Consider the following 14910-nt stretch of genomic DNA (forward strand, 5'->3'; position numbering starts at 1 on the left):
TATACTACATTTGCGTGAATTTTGAAATTTGTCTTTATTTTCTATGCTGTAAAATTATATATTTTTGGGGTTCTTAATTTTTGTGGTTTTTTGAACATAAAACATCATTTCATGGAAATTTGATTATGTGAATAAATATAGCTCTGTAAAATATTTGTATTAATTATGACCGTTGGTAGACATAAGAAGACTTATATTTAGAGTACTCACAAAATGAATGAAAATAAATCCCCAACAAAAATAATTTCTTTTACAATAATACTTCATATTTTTAGAGACAGGATGATAAAATGAACAACATATCAGGATGAAAGTGTATTATCTACAACAGGTACATGGTAATTAATATTTTTTTGAAAGTGATTGGTCATGTTTTAAATTAATGGCAAATCATTAAAAATAAAAAAATCCAGATTTGCATTGGAAATTCATATTGTCACTGTGATATATAAACAGGGAAATTTTTGTTTAATAGTCTAGTTTAATTACCCATAAACTAGCCAATGTCGATATTGTTGATGTTATTGCCATAGCATCACATGTCAGGGGAGCTAACTCTAATGAAAAGTTGACATGTAGGAAGATATATATCTAATGTTATTTATTTCAATGTGTTTGATGGCTACCTCATTGAACATCATACAGGAGGCACATCACATGCTATCCACAGTAATTTGGTTTAAATGTGTTGCCCAAGGGCATTACCATGTCAGCATATACCAGGCTTTTTTCTCAGCTTCCTGAGAAACACAAACCGCCACGGGTAGGGATCTTCACCTGAAGTTATGTAGGCCAAGACTCTCACCGACTGTGCTATTGTGGCCCCTTTAAAAGTGATTTTCATCCTAAAACAATACACATGTGGAAATAAAAGTGAAAGTTTTAACCATGAAATAAAAATGTGTTATTATAAATATCACACCTAATGGCATTGTTCATACACATGTCCATAACCCAAAACAGATAGGGAATGTACAGTAGGTTGTTATAGTAAATTTCATTGCATAACTTGTAGAATCTTAAATATACATTCATATGTGTATTAAATAAACAAAAGCCCAGGTGGAAGAAAAAAAACGTGTTTACATGTCAATTTATGTAAAATACAATTTTATTTTATCTACTCTCAAGAAAAGAAGTTTTAATCCTAAGTAATTTAATATCTATGGATAAAATGGGGATGTAGAAAATATTTTCAGTCAAAGGCAGCCAAGAAGTATAAGTTGTCAGTGGCCAGATTTTATTTTTTTAAGAATTGTAAGATAGTTTATTCACGTTTTCCCTGAAGGTGCTGTCCTGGCCGGAATCCAATGGTTCTGCAAGTCATGCAAACAATACATTTATGCCCAAGCACATTGTAAGCTTGGACCCAAATCTGTTGTTATAGATGTATGTATTATGTATGTTTAGGAAATATGATTTACTTTATATTGCAGTGTACTTCACCATGAGATGACATAGCTTGTGACTGTAGTACATTAAGGTACACTTACATTCCAACATGGAGGCTGGGGCCAATGCTGGGGGGTCCTCAGGTAAAGCCCAGTCATCGCCAGCGTCAGCTGCAGCTTCGGCGGCCAAGTCACTGCTTTATCATGACTACGCCAACGATTCGAAGCTGTCCATTTCTCTGAGGCGTTATAAACTGAAGGATCAAGTGGTATGTCCTAACTGTGGTCAGTTCCATGAGCCTCAGGGAACTCATCTGTACGACTACCACCAGGCGGTAGATGAGGACCTCATGTGTCAGATCTGCCTCCAGCCACTGGTCAACCCACTGGACACTCGCTGTGGCCACACTTTCTGTTCACGATGCCTTCACAACTACCTCAAGATCCAAAGCCAGTGTCCTGTGGACCGACAGCGCCTTGAGGACTCGGACATACAGCAATCCAGCATACTAGTCAGGAGGTAAGTCTTACATTAGACTGTTGTCTGCAGGACTGGTCATTTTTGTTCATTCCTCAAATTCCCAGAAAAGTCGGTACGATACGAATCGTTAATTTTTGTGGGGATTTTATTTTCATTCATTTCTAATGTACAATCATAAGTCTATGGGCTGCTAAAATAAGTATAAGCAGATCAATTGTTTATCCACGAACTCAAAAGCCTAGAAAACAGTATTTTTTCAAAAAACCATGAAAACTGAGCACCACGAAACTACCTGATTTGACAGTAAGTGAAGTGTTATTACAGATGTTACTCCTATTTGCTTATGGTAAGTGGTTGTCCGTACAGTGTACAAATCAGTTGTCACATGACTATTTTCTTTCTTTGTATTTTGATAATATTTTGTCATGCAATATGGTGTGTTCGCCCCATAAAAAACTTTCTGTCATTCATAACCACCAAAAAATGTCATTGCAACACAGTTCAGTTCTGATGTTTACATTCCTAACCAGTTTTACCGTCTTATGCCAATACATTTTATTTAAACTAAAATAAACTTTCATCATCTACTTTGTAACCCATCATGTAGAACAACCATTTTGACAGCGAGTTGTTCACCATTTTCATTGCTAGATGTCATTTCCTGTGTCATAAGTCACACTTCTTTCTGGTTAAGCATCAAGTGTTTTTTTTTGACTAGACAAACTTTCATTATGTCTGGAGCCAGGATAAGATTAAAAAACTTGTAAACTTGTATGATTTTAACAAACCTGGTACTTTTGCATACTGGTAATTATAACAGACCTAGAACTATAGTACAATTAAGTAGACCAACACTTATGTAAAATTTTAAAGACCCAATTTTTTTTGTACTACACCTTGTCATTAGAATAATGAAAATTTAAAGTCAAAGGTGAATTTTTTACTCTTGCACTTTGCAAATTTTATTTTAGTTTAAGGCATTTACAAACTTTTCCATTGACATCAGTATCAATAGATGGCCAAGTGTCATCCAGCCATCCTTGTGAGGGTTTTTTACACATGCAACTCAACAAAATCATTGATAAGATTTCTGAAGCAGGAAACATCAGATCGTACCTGAAAACTCTACATTGTCATTTTATGTCATAAACTTAAAAATCAAATCCAAGGTTACCCTTGAAATATTTCTCTGATTAGCCTTAATAATGGTCTCTAAAAAGTATGGCATGTACATGATATACATAAGTACAGGATTCTTGTTTGTAAGGAAAAGTGTTATGTATTATACAGCTAATCAGTATGTTGTGCTTTGTAAGGCTTTAAGGAACTGAAATAAATACTTGGTGCATATAAAGGGAAATAACCCTGTTTGTCCTGGAAAACACACTGGCACAAGTCCACAAATGCATTTGGTTGTCCATCTTCTCGACTCAATTGTAATCTTTACATTTTTTTTATCTGGCTGAATTGATTTTAATTGAATGGAATGGATTTTATCTCTCGCCATGCATGACTGACACTTTCTGTTATGATCATCAAGAACAGTAAATTAAATTTGATGAATTTCCAAAGTCACTAACATTTTGTTGTTTTATCTTCTTTCCTTTATCATTGTTTCGGTGTTTTTTTTTATTTTGGTCGACAGCCTTTGATTTCTTTTCCAGAAAGGAAACAAATTTTGTGATAAAACATATATGAGTATTGATTTAGATTTGAATTAGAACATTTCCAGACAATTTTTGAAAATTGGTTTCTGACTTTGACATTCAATTTTCAACATCCTAATGAGTTTATTTTCTTTAAATTGTGGGTCTAATTTCATTCAGAACAATAAGATGTAGTAAGAATGATATAAAAGTCTATTACAGTATTTGGGTTTGGAAGCCATTGTCTCACACCAGAAATAAAATTTTCATTTTCGCCCACACAATGAATGGCATGCGTTTAATATTTGTGGTTGCTACGTAAACAGGAGCTGATTGTTTTTTGGATCATTATACCTGAATGACTTGACCATGTTAAGTCCCAGACTAATTGTCTTCTTTATAAGATATTTCTAATAAATATCCTATTTTTGAAATGTGCTTTTTAACTCCAGTGTTAGATAAGTTACGTTGCCAGTAATTCATTTTTTTCTAAAGTCTAAAGGTGATTTCTGTATACTTAAATTGTTGGAATCAATTTTTCCTCTACTAAACACACACGTTATCTCTAAATTTATATTCACCGCTATTGTCTCCCATATTAAGCGTCTGTTATTCATAAAAGAACTTATATTTATGTCTTGCAGTTATTTTAGGTCACTGGAGACAAAGTCTTATGGTGACCTATTACAATACCTTTTTGTTTGGTTTCCTCCGTTGTACGTCCATTAACTTTTTGTCATTTAGAATTGTGAGTATAAAATGACAGTTCAATGTTATACACGTATTGGGCCTGACTGATCCCCAAGGACTTATGGGTATAGTCAAAAAGGGTCACATTGACTTAAATTTCAAAAATATTCTCTATAGGCAAATATGGTTGAATCAACTACTTTTTAAGTATGAAAGAGTTGAAATTGCTTTACTAAAATGATAAATTATGTGACCCCAGGTTCTCACATTTCCAATTTTAATTTGGTGTGATCATTGGTGTTTCGCGTATTGTGTTTTACAGTAAAAAGACGACATCTACTGATAATAGAAGTTTACTTCACAATATGCTCAATAAAGTTGTGGACACTAGAGGATATAATGTTCAAACGATTATAATACAACAATGTGCGAATATCCAATTTGAAATGTGACAAAATGACAGAGCGAGTTATAACGATCTTAATATATTTGATATGTGGTTGACAGCTAGTGACATTTTACCAAGTAAAAAATACTTCTGAGTTGCTATCACATTTCATTCCGTCAAAAATCATTCATTTCTTACAGGAAGTGAAAATGTACATGAAAGTTTATTTTTTTACCTGTAATTCATCACGAAACTCTTGTGAGCATAGGTTTTTTTTAGTGACAGAATGAACGAAAATTTTATGGATTTAAAAAAAAAATTGGTTTTCTTTTGCATAGCATTCTATGCCACAAGTTATTGACAAAAGATTGCATCCCACAAATCTATGTTTCATATAACTAAAAACGTAAGAAGACGTTAATTGTATCATCACCAAAGTATAACTCCTAAATATGTAAGAAGTTTCAGTTTGAACTGTGTCGGTGTCCTGATGATATTTATTTTTGTTTCTTGATACTTAAATGTGTCCTCAGACTCGAATTTGGTTGTCACAAAATGCTTAATAAAGACTTGCACAGGGACATTGGAGAATGTGAGATTTCACTTGGTGTTATCAAAATATAACAATCTGTGCACAGTTACACACAGTTTGATATGCGAGAAAATGACAATTTTATAATGATTTTAGTATTGATTACAGGCAGTATTCTGGTAAATTACAAATGACATGTTCATGAAGATCAGGTCACTGACGATGATGAATACTTGTAAATTGTATGTCCAAGCACTTTTCTCATCTTCATTGTTGATATTAATGTTTGAAGTCCACAAACTTTGAACACAGCCGTTCTGTAAAACATCCTCAAGTCGGTGGCAATTGCGGAAAAAGAAGTGGAAAATGCACAGTAATATAACAATGAAAGTTTGTGTACAATGACTTAGTCAAATAAATACTTTGTAATTCTTTCTCATGGTGAAATGGTTTTGTTGTGTTCATATATAGATATGTACATATATACCCAAAAAAACCTATACTTTAAACGTCACTTAACCATGCCAGGTTTAACTACATCAAATCTGGGTCCTTGTTAACAGAGCAAATTTCGACAAAGTGGGGTACAATACCAGTTCTTTGCATGTAATGGCATTAAGACCAAAATAAGTGAAAAAGGTTGTGTTTTTAGTTTCATGTTTCTCCATAAATCAAACCGCATTTATGTCCCAAATATTGAAAGTTTTAGTTCAAAGCACTAATCAGCCCATTAAATGCTGAAAAAAATTGTAATTTTATACACGTTTTCAATAGACGATGCTTAAATTCTGACCAGCTGAAAGCAAATAATGTGAAGTTATTTTTATTTTATTTCATCTCATTTATTTGCATTTAACAATTGAATATGTTCAGTAATTAATTATAATGAAAAGAGTATCTTCAAATAGGTCAGGGACTTTCAGAAGTTTTTTTTAATGTTTGATGTATACTTAACGTCCATATATGGTATGCATGTATATGGTATATGTATGTTGTGCTGTCTTTTGTGGTTCTGTAAAGTGTGTATTGAGATTTTGTAATCTATAATGACAGGTAAATTGTCACAGGAGTCAGATGAATATGACATACAAATGTACCTTCAATATTAATGAATGAACTTCGGATAATATGTAACGGAAAGCATGTACAAACCTTGAACAATTCTTTTTAAAGAATTTGTCTATAAGATTATTTCGTCAAGACGTTCTGTGTCATGGTAACAGCAGCATCAGAGTGTACATTATGTATATTTTCTTGGTAGTTTTTGTTACAGATATTAAACACTTTTGACCAAGAAATGTGACACCATCATTACAGACTTAAAATAAGAAATGTTTAAGTAAGAGACCAGTAACACAAGGAATGAAAAGTATTTGCTACGACAGTGTCCTTGTCAAGGTGATTGATATATGTCTCTTTTTTTTAAATCTCTGTTATTACCGAAACCCATCTACTGCAAAAAGTGTTTTTCGATCACCTTCCCCCACCCTCTTCCTATAGCTACTACTAAATGGCATGTTTATAAGCTTATCCCATTTACATTGTGTTAACATTGATAAATGTGGCACACTTAATCAAGTCATGATCAATCTCATTCAGGTCCTTCCGTTGGTCTCCATGTTTCCTGTATGAGCTTTTGAAAACAGACCGACATCATACATGTACATACGTTAAAATACCTCTCATTTTAGGAAAGAGAATTCTCGTAATTTGCTGATTTTTCAAAATGTCGCATTTTATTTAATTTTACTAGATAATTTACTTTAGATTATTGTAACTGTTAGACAGGGAGGTACAAGCCTAATGTACGTATTCCACATCTCTGCTGTTTTATAAGTCAGTTATTTGGCCAGTTTTATATTACGTTTGTTCTGAATTCTGATTTATTTGTATGAAATAAGAACTTAATCATAAATCGTTTTGCATCAGAAATGATATAAATGATTACAAGATGTACATAACATATCTTCATTTCTGGCCAGTTCATGTGTTTTGTACAACCCCTATGGTGGGCGTGGCTACGTTGTTGGCAGCATGGCAACTTTTCCAACCAGTCTTCAGAAATTGTTGCATTGTCCTGTTGCCTGTTGAAAAGTAGAATCTACATGTTGGCAATTAGAGAGAAAATATATTTGAGCAAGGGCTCATAGTCCTTTCTTGCTGACCCATGAAGTTCTGTATATCATAATCACGAGGGCTTCTAGTATCGATAATAATACACAGTATCGTGCAGAAGACTGCAGTTGTCCATGCTAAAAATCATATTTGGTCTGAAGATAACACAGATGAAAATATGATAGGTGTATGTGTATGATGTTGAGACTTTGAAAAAAGATGAGATATGCAGGCTAAACATGGTAGAGTAAAAATAATTTTGAAATATTACAGGACAGAGAATTCATTTCCTGACCACTGTAAATATTTCTGTTTCTCTGAAAGTTGCATGTTTTAATAAGTAATGTTGCTAGCTCTAAAATAAAGAATAGATGTTGAATCTACATATAATGCTGAGTATCCATTTTCTAGGCCAATATCAAATTATCAGTGATGTCAATGTAGTTTAAAAATAGTGAAAGTAGTGTTTTCAGGTATGAGTGGCTACATGTTTTGTTTTCTGTCTGGTGTATGTATCACGATGTAACACACTTATGCTTATAGTTCAATATGTCGCTGAAGACTGTCATTATTTCATGTTTTGCACTATGTCTATAGCATCATTTTTCAGACTATAGATGGATCAGGATAAGAACAGCCCTACTGCCGTCCTAATTAATAGATTTTAAACAAAAAATCACCCAAAATATTACCAGAAAGTTACCTATGTCTTGATTTTTTTCTCTTTTTGTTAAAAAAAAAATTTATATACTTTATTCAACACAGATATTTAGCACCAATTACGCTTTTACGTCTTTTCAAAAATCTTCTTCTCATGATCAATACTGAAATATTGCAGAATCAAATACCCGTCATGGTTTGAAGTGTCGTGAGGTACTTTACTTGGCTCAGACCCTCAGGGGCTGATGGACATGGCAAAAAAGGATCAAAGTGACTGAAATTTTAGAAATTTTCTCAATACCCAAACATAGTAAAGTCATATATTCTTCATGGATGAAAGGGTCTTTAAGGAAGACTCTTCTGTCCCTATACAAAAAGCATCTTTCATTTTCTCCTCTACTTTGCATTCATTCAAATTGTTTCAGATTTGTGTTCACTCAGGGGACCATTTAGGCCCCTAGGCCTCTTGTCTATTAAAAACAAATTTGTACATTTTACACTTTGTAACTTTTGCAATCCCACAACAGTGGTTCAGCATACCATGATACATGTCACAACAGTGGTTCACTCTGTGATGATATGTAGCACAATAGTAGTTCACTATACAGTGTTATGTGTCACAACAGCAGTTCACAGTATGGTGTTATGTGTCACAACAGTAGTTCACTGTACAGTGACATGTGTTACAACAACAGTGGTTCACTGTACAGTGACATGTGTAACAACAACAGTGGCTCACTGTACAATGACATGTGTTTCAAAAACATTGGTTCACTGTACAGTGACATGTGTTTCAAAAACATTGGTTCACTGTACAGTGACATGTGTAACAACAACAGTGGCTCACTGTACAGTGACATGTGTTTCAAAAACATTGGTTCACTGTACAGTGACATGTGTTTCAAAAACATTGGTTCACTGTACAGTGACATGTGTTACAACAACAGTGGTTATATATAGATGTAATAACTAGGGTTTTAACTGAAAACTTGGTAATAAAATGTTCTGGATATAATTTTTCACATTCCAGTTGACTAATTAAGTCTGATTGGATTCCACATCTAATGATCAACAGCATAATTGCAGCCTATAAAAAGGAAACAATATATTTTTTTAATTATATAAGAGGTGATGTGACCTGCATGGCAGTAAACAGTACATGTACACAGCTGTAAGAATTAAGTCATGTGTCTGTCTGTGACAGAAGTGGTCTGATCTGATTCATGTATACATGATTTACATGTCGTTTAGTCGCAGCTCTTTTTCGAAACGCAATAAATTGACAGTCAGGCAATATCGCAGTGAGAACGGAGATAGACCAATTAGGTGAGGAGCTTGTCTTTTATAAGTATAGATTTGTATCGGCCTCTCTGATTGGTCAAGACTGATGGAATGAAGGCACCGTTTATATAGGCGACCACTAGATCAGTTTGATGAATGGAGCCCATGTCATTTTGATTAGCCTATATAAGCTGTACAGGGATTAGACAGCTCCTGCAATCGGCACCAGATTGGCGCTGACTTTAGCTGAGATTGCTCATCATATTTGAATTGCTGTTTGTCTCACCAATGTATATTAAATGTTGCTCAGGCATCTCGTTGGATTTTCCCTAAATAAAGTCATTTTGCTGAAATGGTTGGTGACTGGTGCCGACTTTGTAACGGTAGTGTTTATACAGCTAATTTCCTGTTGTCTCAATAGGTCGGATCGTATAATATCAAAGATCCGTGATCTGACATGTCTACGGCGTATTGTGTATAATGTATTGTTCTTATCTATGAGGTGACTTCTCTACAGACGTCTGATGTTGTTTTGCTGCGTTTTACAAATGCACATGATAGTGGACAATAAAATGTTGATTACTTGATGTTGCAGTAGCTAGTTTTTATCACTGAATCGTTGTTATCACTGCAGCAAGTTCAACAAAGAGTCTAAGTGGAATTGTGGGGGAAAGGGAGTCCTTCCACGCCTACTGGTATTGTGGGGAAGAGGGTAATGCCCTCACATGATAAACACTGCTGTATAGAAGAGGATGCTCTCCAATGCTAAGTAGTATTGTGGGGAAGGGTGTGTCCTTCCTCTATAAGTGGTGTTGTGGGGGACAAGGTGCCCTCCCATGTGAATGGTATTGTAGGGAAGTGGGTATCCTTCCAAACAAAGTGGTATTGCAGTGAATAGGTATCTTCCAGTGCTAAGTGGTAGTGTGGCGTTCTCCCATGCTAAGTGTAGTTATGGGGGAAGGTAGTGTTCTCCCATGCTAAGTGTAGTTATGGGGGAAGGTAGTGTTCTCCCATGCTAAGTGTAGTTATGGGGAAGGTAGTGTTCTCCCATGCTAAGTGTAGTTATGGGGAAGGTAGTGTTCTCCCATGCTAAGTGTAGTTATGGGGGAAGGTAGTGTTCTCCCATGCTAAGTGTAGTTATGGGGAAGGTAGTGTTCTCCCATGCTAAGTGTAGTTATGGGGCTAAGAAGTGGTAATGTTCTCCCATGCTAAGTGTAGTTATGGGGAAGGTAGTGTTCTCCCATGCTAAGTGTAGTTATGGGGAAGGTAGTGTTCTCCCATGCTAAGTGTAGTTATGAGGAAGATAATGATCTCCCATGCTAAGTATCTTCCAGTGGTAATGTAGCAAAGAGGGTGCCCTCCCATGCTAAGTGTAGTTATGGGGAAGGTAGTGTTCTCCCATGCTAAGTGTAGTTATGGGGAAGGTAGTGTTCTCCCATGCTAAGTGTAGTTATGAGGGAAGGTAGTGTTCTCCCATGCTAAGTGTAGTTATGAGGAAGATAATGATCTCCCATGCTAAGTGTGTAGTTATGGGGAAGGGTGCCCTCCCATGCTAAGTGTAGTTATGGGGAAGGTAGTGTTCTCCCATGCTAAGTCAAGTTATTGGGGAAGGTAGTGTTCTCCCATGCTAAGTGGTATTGCTGGGAAGAGATTGACATCCCACATCATAGCTGTGTGGTATAGTGGGGTGTTTTTACATTAGCCAATCTGCCCCTCTCTGCCTGTGGATGGACTGTGAATGTCCTGACTATACCATTTTCAATTTGACAACAATGTCAACATAACTCCCAGCTTATAATACAGTTTTAGTATTTCTCTCAAGCCTATCAGTAATCAGATAACTATGGAAGGCAGAGTACAATTTACATTTAATTTCTGACTTCTTAGTTTAAGGATACAAGATGGCCACTGTGGACTGTGATTTGCCAAGACAGTGTTATAAGTCCTGCACCAAGAACCAGGATACTTAATATTGCATCTATCTCTTTACACAATATTGTTTTGGGCTTTATCTCCTACACTACTTGTCACTGGCACTTTTAAAATACTTGGGGTATGGTTTCACCTTGGTGAGGGTGTTGTGTAATAAAAGTTCATCACTCTGACCTATATTTTGACTTTTGACACACATTACAGAAATAGTTTTTTCATGCTGGGGTATTTTGTGTGTTAATAACACAACACCCTGACCTATATTTTGACCTAAGCAACACCAAAGAAATTGTTTGTCAGGGCTCCTTCTCATATACTTCTTATCACTTGAACTTTAAACTTCGGGAATGGGTTCACTTCATTGCATTTTAAGCAAACTTAAACAAATTTCTCTGCGTCCTCGGTCCATCTGCCTTCTGTCCTTGCGTCTGTCTGTCCATCCGTCCGTAAACAATTTTTGTTATTGCTATTCTTGAGAAGAACTGAATGGAACTCTCTCAAGTTTCATATGTTAGTTCCTACTTGTCCCTAGTTATGCCCCTTTAATTATGGGACTGATCAAAAAACAAAATGGCCAACAGATGGACATCATGAATTTTGACTTTTAAAAGTTTATTACTTTTCTTGAGAACTACTGTATAGATCTTTCTCACTAAGAGCAAAAACAGAGAAGAGAAGAGAAAAGAAGGGAAAAGATCTAATTTTCAAAGAGCATATAAAGATCAAACAATGGTGGGTGCCAAGATCCCTCTGGGATCACTGGTAAGCATATAATTTCTCATTGGGTTGGGCGACTGTAATTCAATGAGTTTTACTGCAGTTCTATTAGATAGCAGTTTTGGGTATTCCTTGTGATAGTGGTATTTAAGGGTCAAAATTGATGTCTTTATGTTAACTTTTTAAATTTCAGGAGCCAAGATAACAGTGATAATGACCTCTGATTGGCTGTGGCAGTTACTGTATTTGTCCTGTAATAAGCCCAGGGGCCAAAAAATCATAGCCAGAAGGTGGATTTATTACAGAACAATCAGATATCATTTTTTTATAACCCTATACAACAGCCATAGATAGGCTTATTAGTCAACACATCCTTACTGCCAACAGTACAATTATAGTGGAGTTAATGTTTTTGCAAGATGAAGGGATACATGACTTTTAGACTCCAGTTAATGCTAGGGATTCAGTTGCATTACCCAGTGAGCAAATGATACATAACCTGTAAGTTGAATTTGAACATCATGCAAGGTTTGATCGTTTGGGAGTCCTGGAATAGATAAGAGGACATTTGTAATGGTTCCAGCTGTCACTGCTTATGTTTTAGTATCTAGAGATGATATCTTCTGTTTTGTATCCTGTACTAACACTAGGTTTTTGTACCCTGTACTATCACTGGGATTTTGTACCCCTTACCATCACTGGGGCTAGGATTTTGTACCCTGTACTATCACTGGGGCTAGGATTTTGTTCCCTGTACTATCATTGGGGCTAGGATATTGTACCCTGTACTATCACTGGAGCTGGGATTTTGTACCCTGTACCATCACTGGGGCTAGGATTTTGTACCCTGTACTATCACTGGGGCTAGGATATTGTACCCTGTACTATCACTGGGGCTAGGATTTTGTACCCTGTACTATCACTGGGGCTAGGATTTTGTACCCTGTACTATCACTGGGGCTAGGATTTTGTACCCTTTACCATCACTGGGGCTAGGATTTTGTACCCTGTACTATCACTGGGGCTAGGATTTTGTACCTTGTACCATCACTGGGGCTAGGATTTAGTACCCTGTACCATCACTGGGGCTAGGATGTTGTACTCAGTACCATCACTGGGGTTTATTAAACTTTAAGCTAGTGTTTTTATTTAAAGATCGTTTGGTTATTACATTATATTCGTGTTGTTTAGTATGATAGTTAAGTAGTTTTTAAAGAGTTTATTCAACCCAGACACAAGTACAAGGCATACACTGACATGAACCCGGCAGTACTCGAAAAGGTTATCACACTTTTTGTTACTGATGGGGAACCACAATGATAGCTTAATTGTAAAAGAATTGAGTGCAAATTATCTTCTTTTATTGTCAGTTTTTCGGAAAACCTGGTTGTTATAGAAACAGAAATTGAACTATGGTTCATGTGAGAGGTACAACGCAGGAAGATCAAGGTAAAACAATTATGGCTTCCTTTGTTACATAACGTGGTTTAATGCTGCTGCACCAAGTTGTGATGGTTCCATGAAGTGTATTCCCATTGAAATATACATATGATTGGTTTGTTATAGTGCTCTAAGAGATACAGCTCTGAAACTATTTGTACTCCAGTAAATCTGTAGAATACAAGTCTGTCAAACAGATTTAAAGCAGATAGGGTTTGAAGAAGCTAGGTTATAAGGCAAGATTTGTTTATTGAAGTAGAGGGATGGTGTTATTCATACTATTGCCAGGAGTTTTACAAGCCCTTCGTGTTCAGATATTGAGGTAGGCCATTAATCAATATTACTACATTGAATTTCACTTAATATCATGTTCTTTTTATGTCATGTAAAATTTGTATCAAATTGTTTAATGTGTCTTTTCACATAATGTCAATTTTTTTTGTCACATTTCACTTAATATCATGTTTAATGTAACTTTTCACTTAATGTCAAGTAATTTAATATCAAATTGTACTTAATGTCAAGTTGTTTAATGTCATATTGCTGTTAATATCAAGTTTTCGGTCAAAGCACTGTTCTCTCTGTGCATCGTAAATCAATTTGCTCTCATTTTATCATGTTTTGTAACCAGTTGCAGTCACATATTGCAGGTTTGTGTAATAGAACTCAACAGTGAAAATCAGGTTATTATGGCAGAAATATTTGATACTGATGGATCCGTTATTCTAGAGATTTTCAGAATTTTATATATATAAAGTAAACTTAACATGACCTGGTTGAGTGTCATGCTGTGTGTGCCTTTGTCAGTACAGTTCAGTGTGGTAGCACTGTAAAGTCAGCTTCATTTCTGCACTATCACAAGGAGGTCTACATGGACATATTGCAGCCTCGAATGAACGTATTTACTCAACACATACTCTCACCTGACGTACATAGGAAGTTGTTGATAGTGCTATTAAACCAAACCAAACCATGTTCACAAATAGAAAGATCATTTCTGTAGTTGACTGTGGTCAGGATTTCCCTTAGGGTAATCTCTCTATGTGATTACGGTTTTAAAATGTGAATTTTTCACTGGGGTGTTCTCATTGTCAATCCATATGATACCATGCATATATTCTGCCGGGAGCTAAACGTTTGATATTGGTTTGGTAATTGCTGGTATTATGTATGCAGATAATACTGGCCTGTTGAAATGCCAAAGTGATTCAGCTAACTGGTGCTGGCTTTAAGAACACTAAAACTATGTAAATTTGGCAGATTTTATGCAAGACTTTATTACGGCCGGCTTCATGTTGGTTGGAATCAACAGTTCTATCTTTTGTTCTCGCTAGTGCCTATTCTGTGTTTTTAGAGTTGTCTCTGACCAGATGAAAATGATGGCCAACTTAAAAGTCGGATCAGGCTAATCAACAAGAGCCTGAGAAAAACATACAGCATGGCCGATCAGTTTCAGGTTTTCATTCACAACTGTTGAACTATTGATTAGAAACATTAGAACAAATTGATGTGGTCGCCTTGGCTCCAGAACTTCCTGAAAAAGAATGATCTTTGTATTGCGAGCTTCTTGAAGAAGAAAGATCTGAGCATTGTGAACTTTTAGGTGGATAATCTGATAGTTAAGAATGATAAAAGTG

General features: G+C 35.6%; 1 protein-coding gene across 1 annotated transcript in view; it reads left to right on the top strand.

Annotated features, from left to right (window-relative positions):
* Positions 1–1501: 1501 nt before the first annotated feature.
* The window catches only part of LOC132558038 (E3 ubiquitin-protein ligase LNX-like), an 86025-nt gene continuing 72616 nt past the window's right edge, over positions 1502–14910 (top strand). The window contains exon 1 of the mRNA XM_060222563.1: positions 1502–1911. Coding sequence (XP_060078546.1) covers positions 1502–1911 — 410 coding nt within the window. The remainder of the gene's footprint in view (positions 1912–14910) is intronic.

This window comes from Ylistrum balloti, unplaced genomic scaffold (assembly GCF_031769215.1).
Source record: "Ylistrum balloti isolate Yb309-2 unplaced genomic scaffold, AGI_CSIRO_Ybal_v1 Utg370746, whole genome shotgun sequence".
NCBI lineage: Eukaryota > Metazoa > Mollusca > Bivalvia > Pectinida > Pectinidae > Ylistrum > Ylistrum balloti.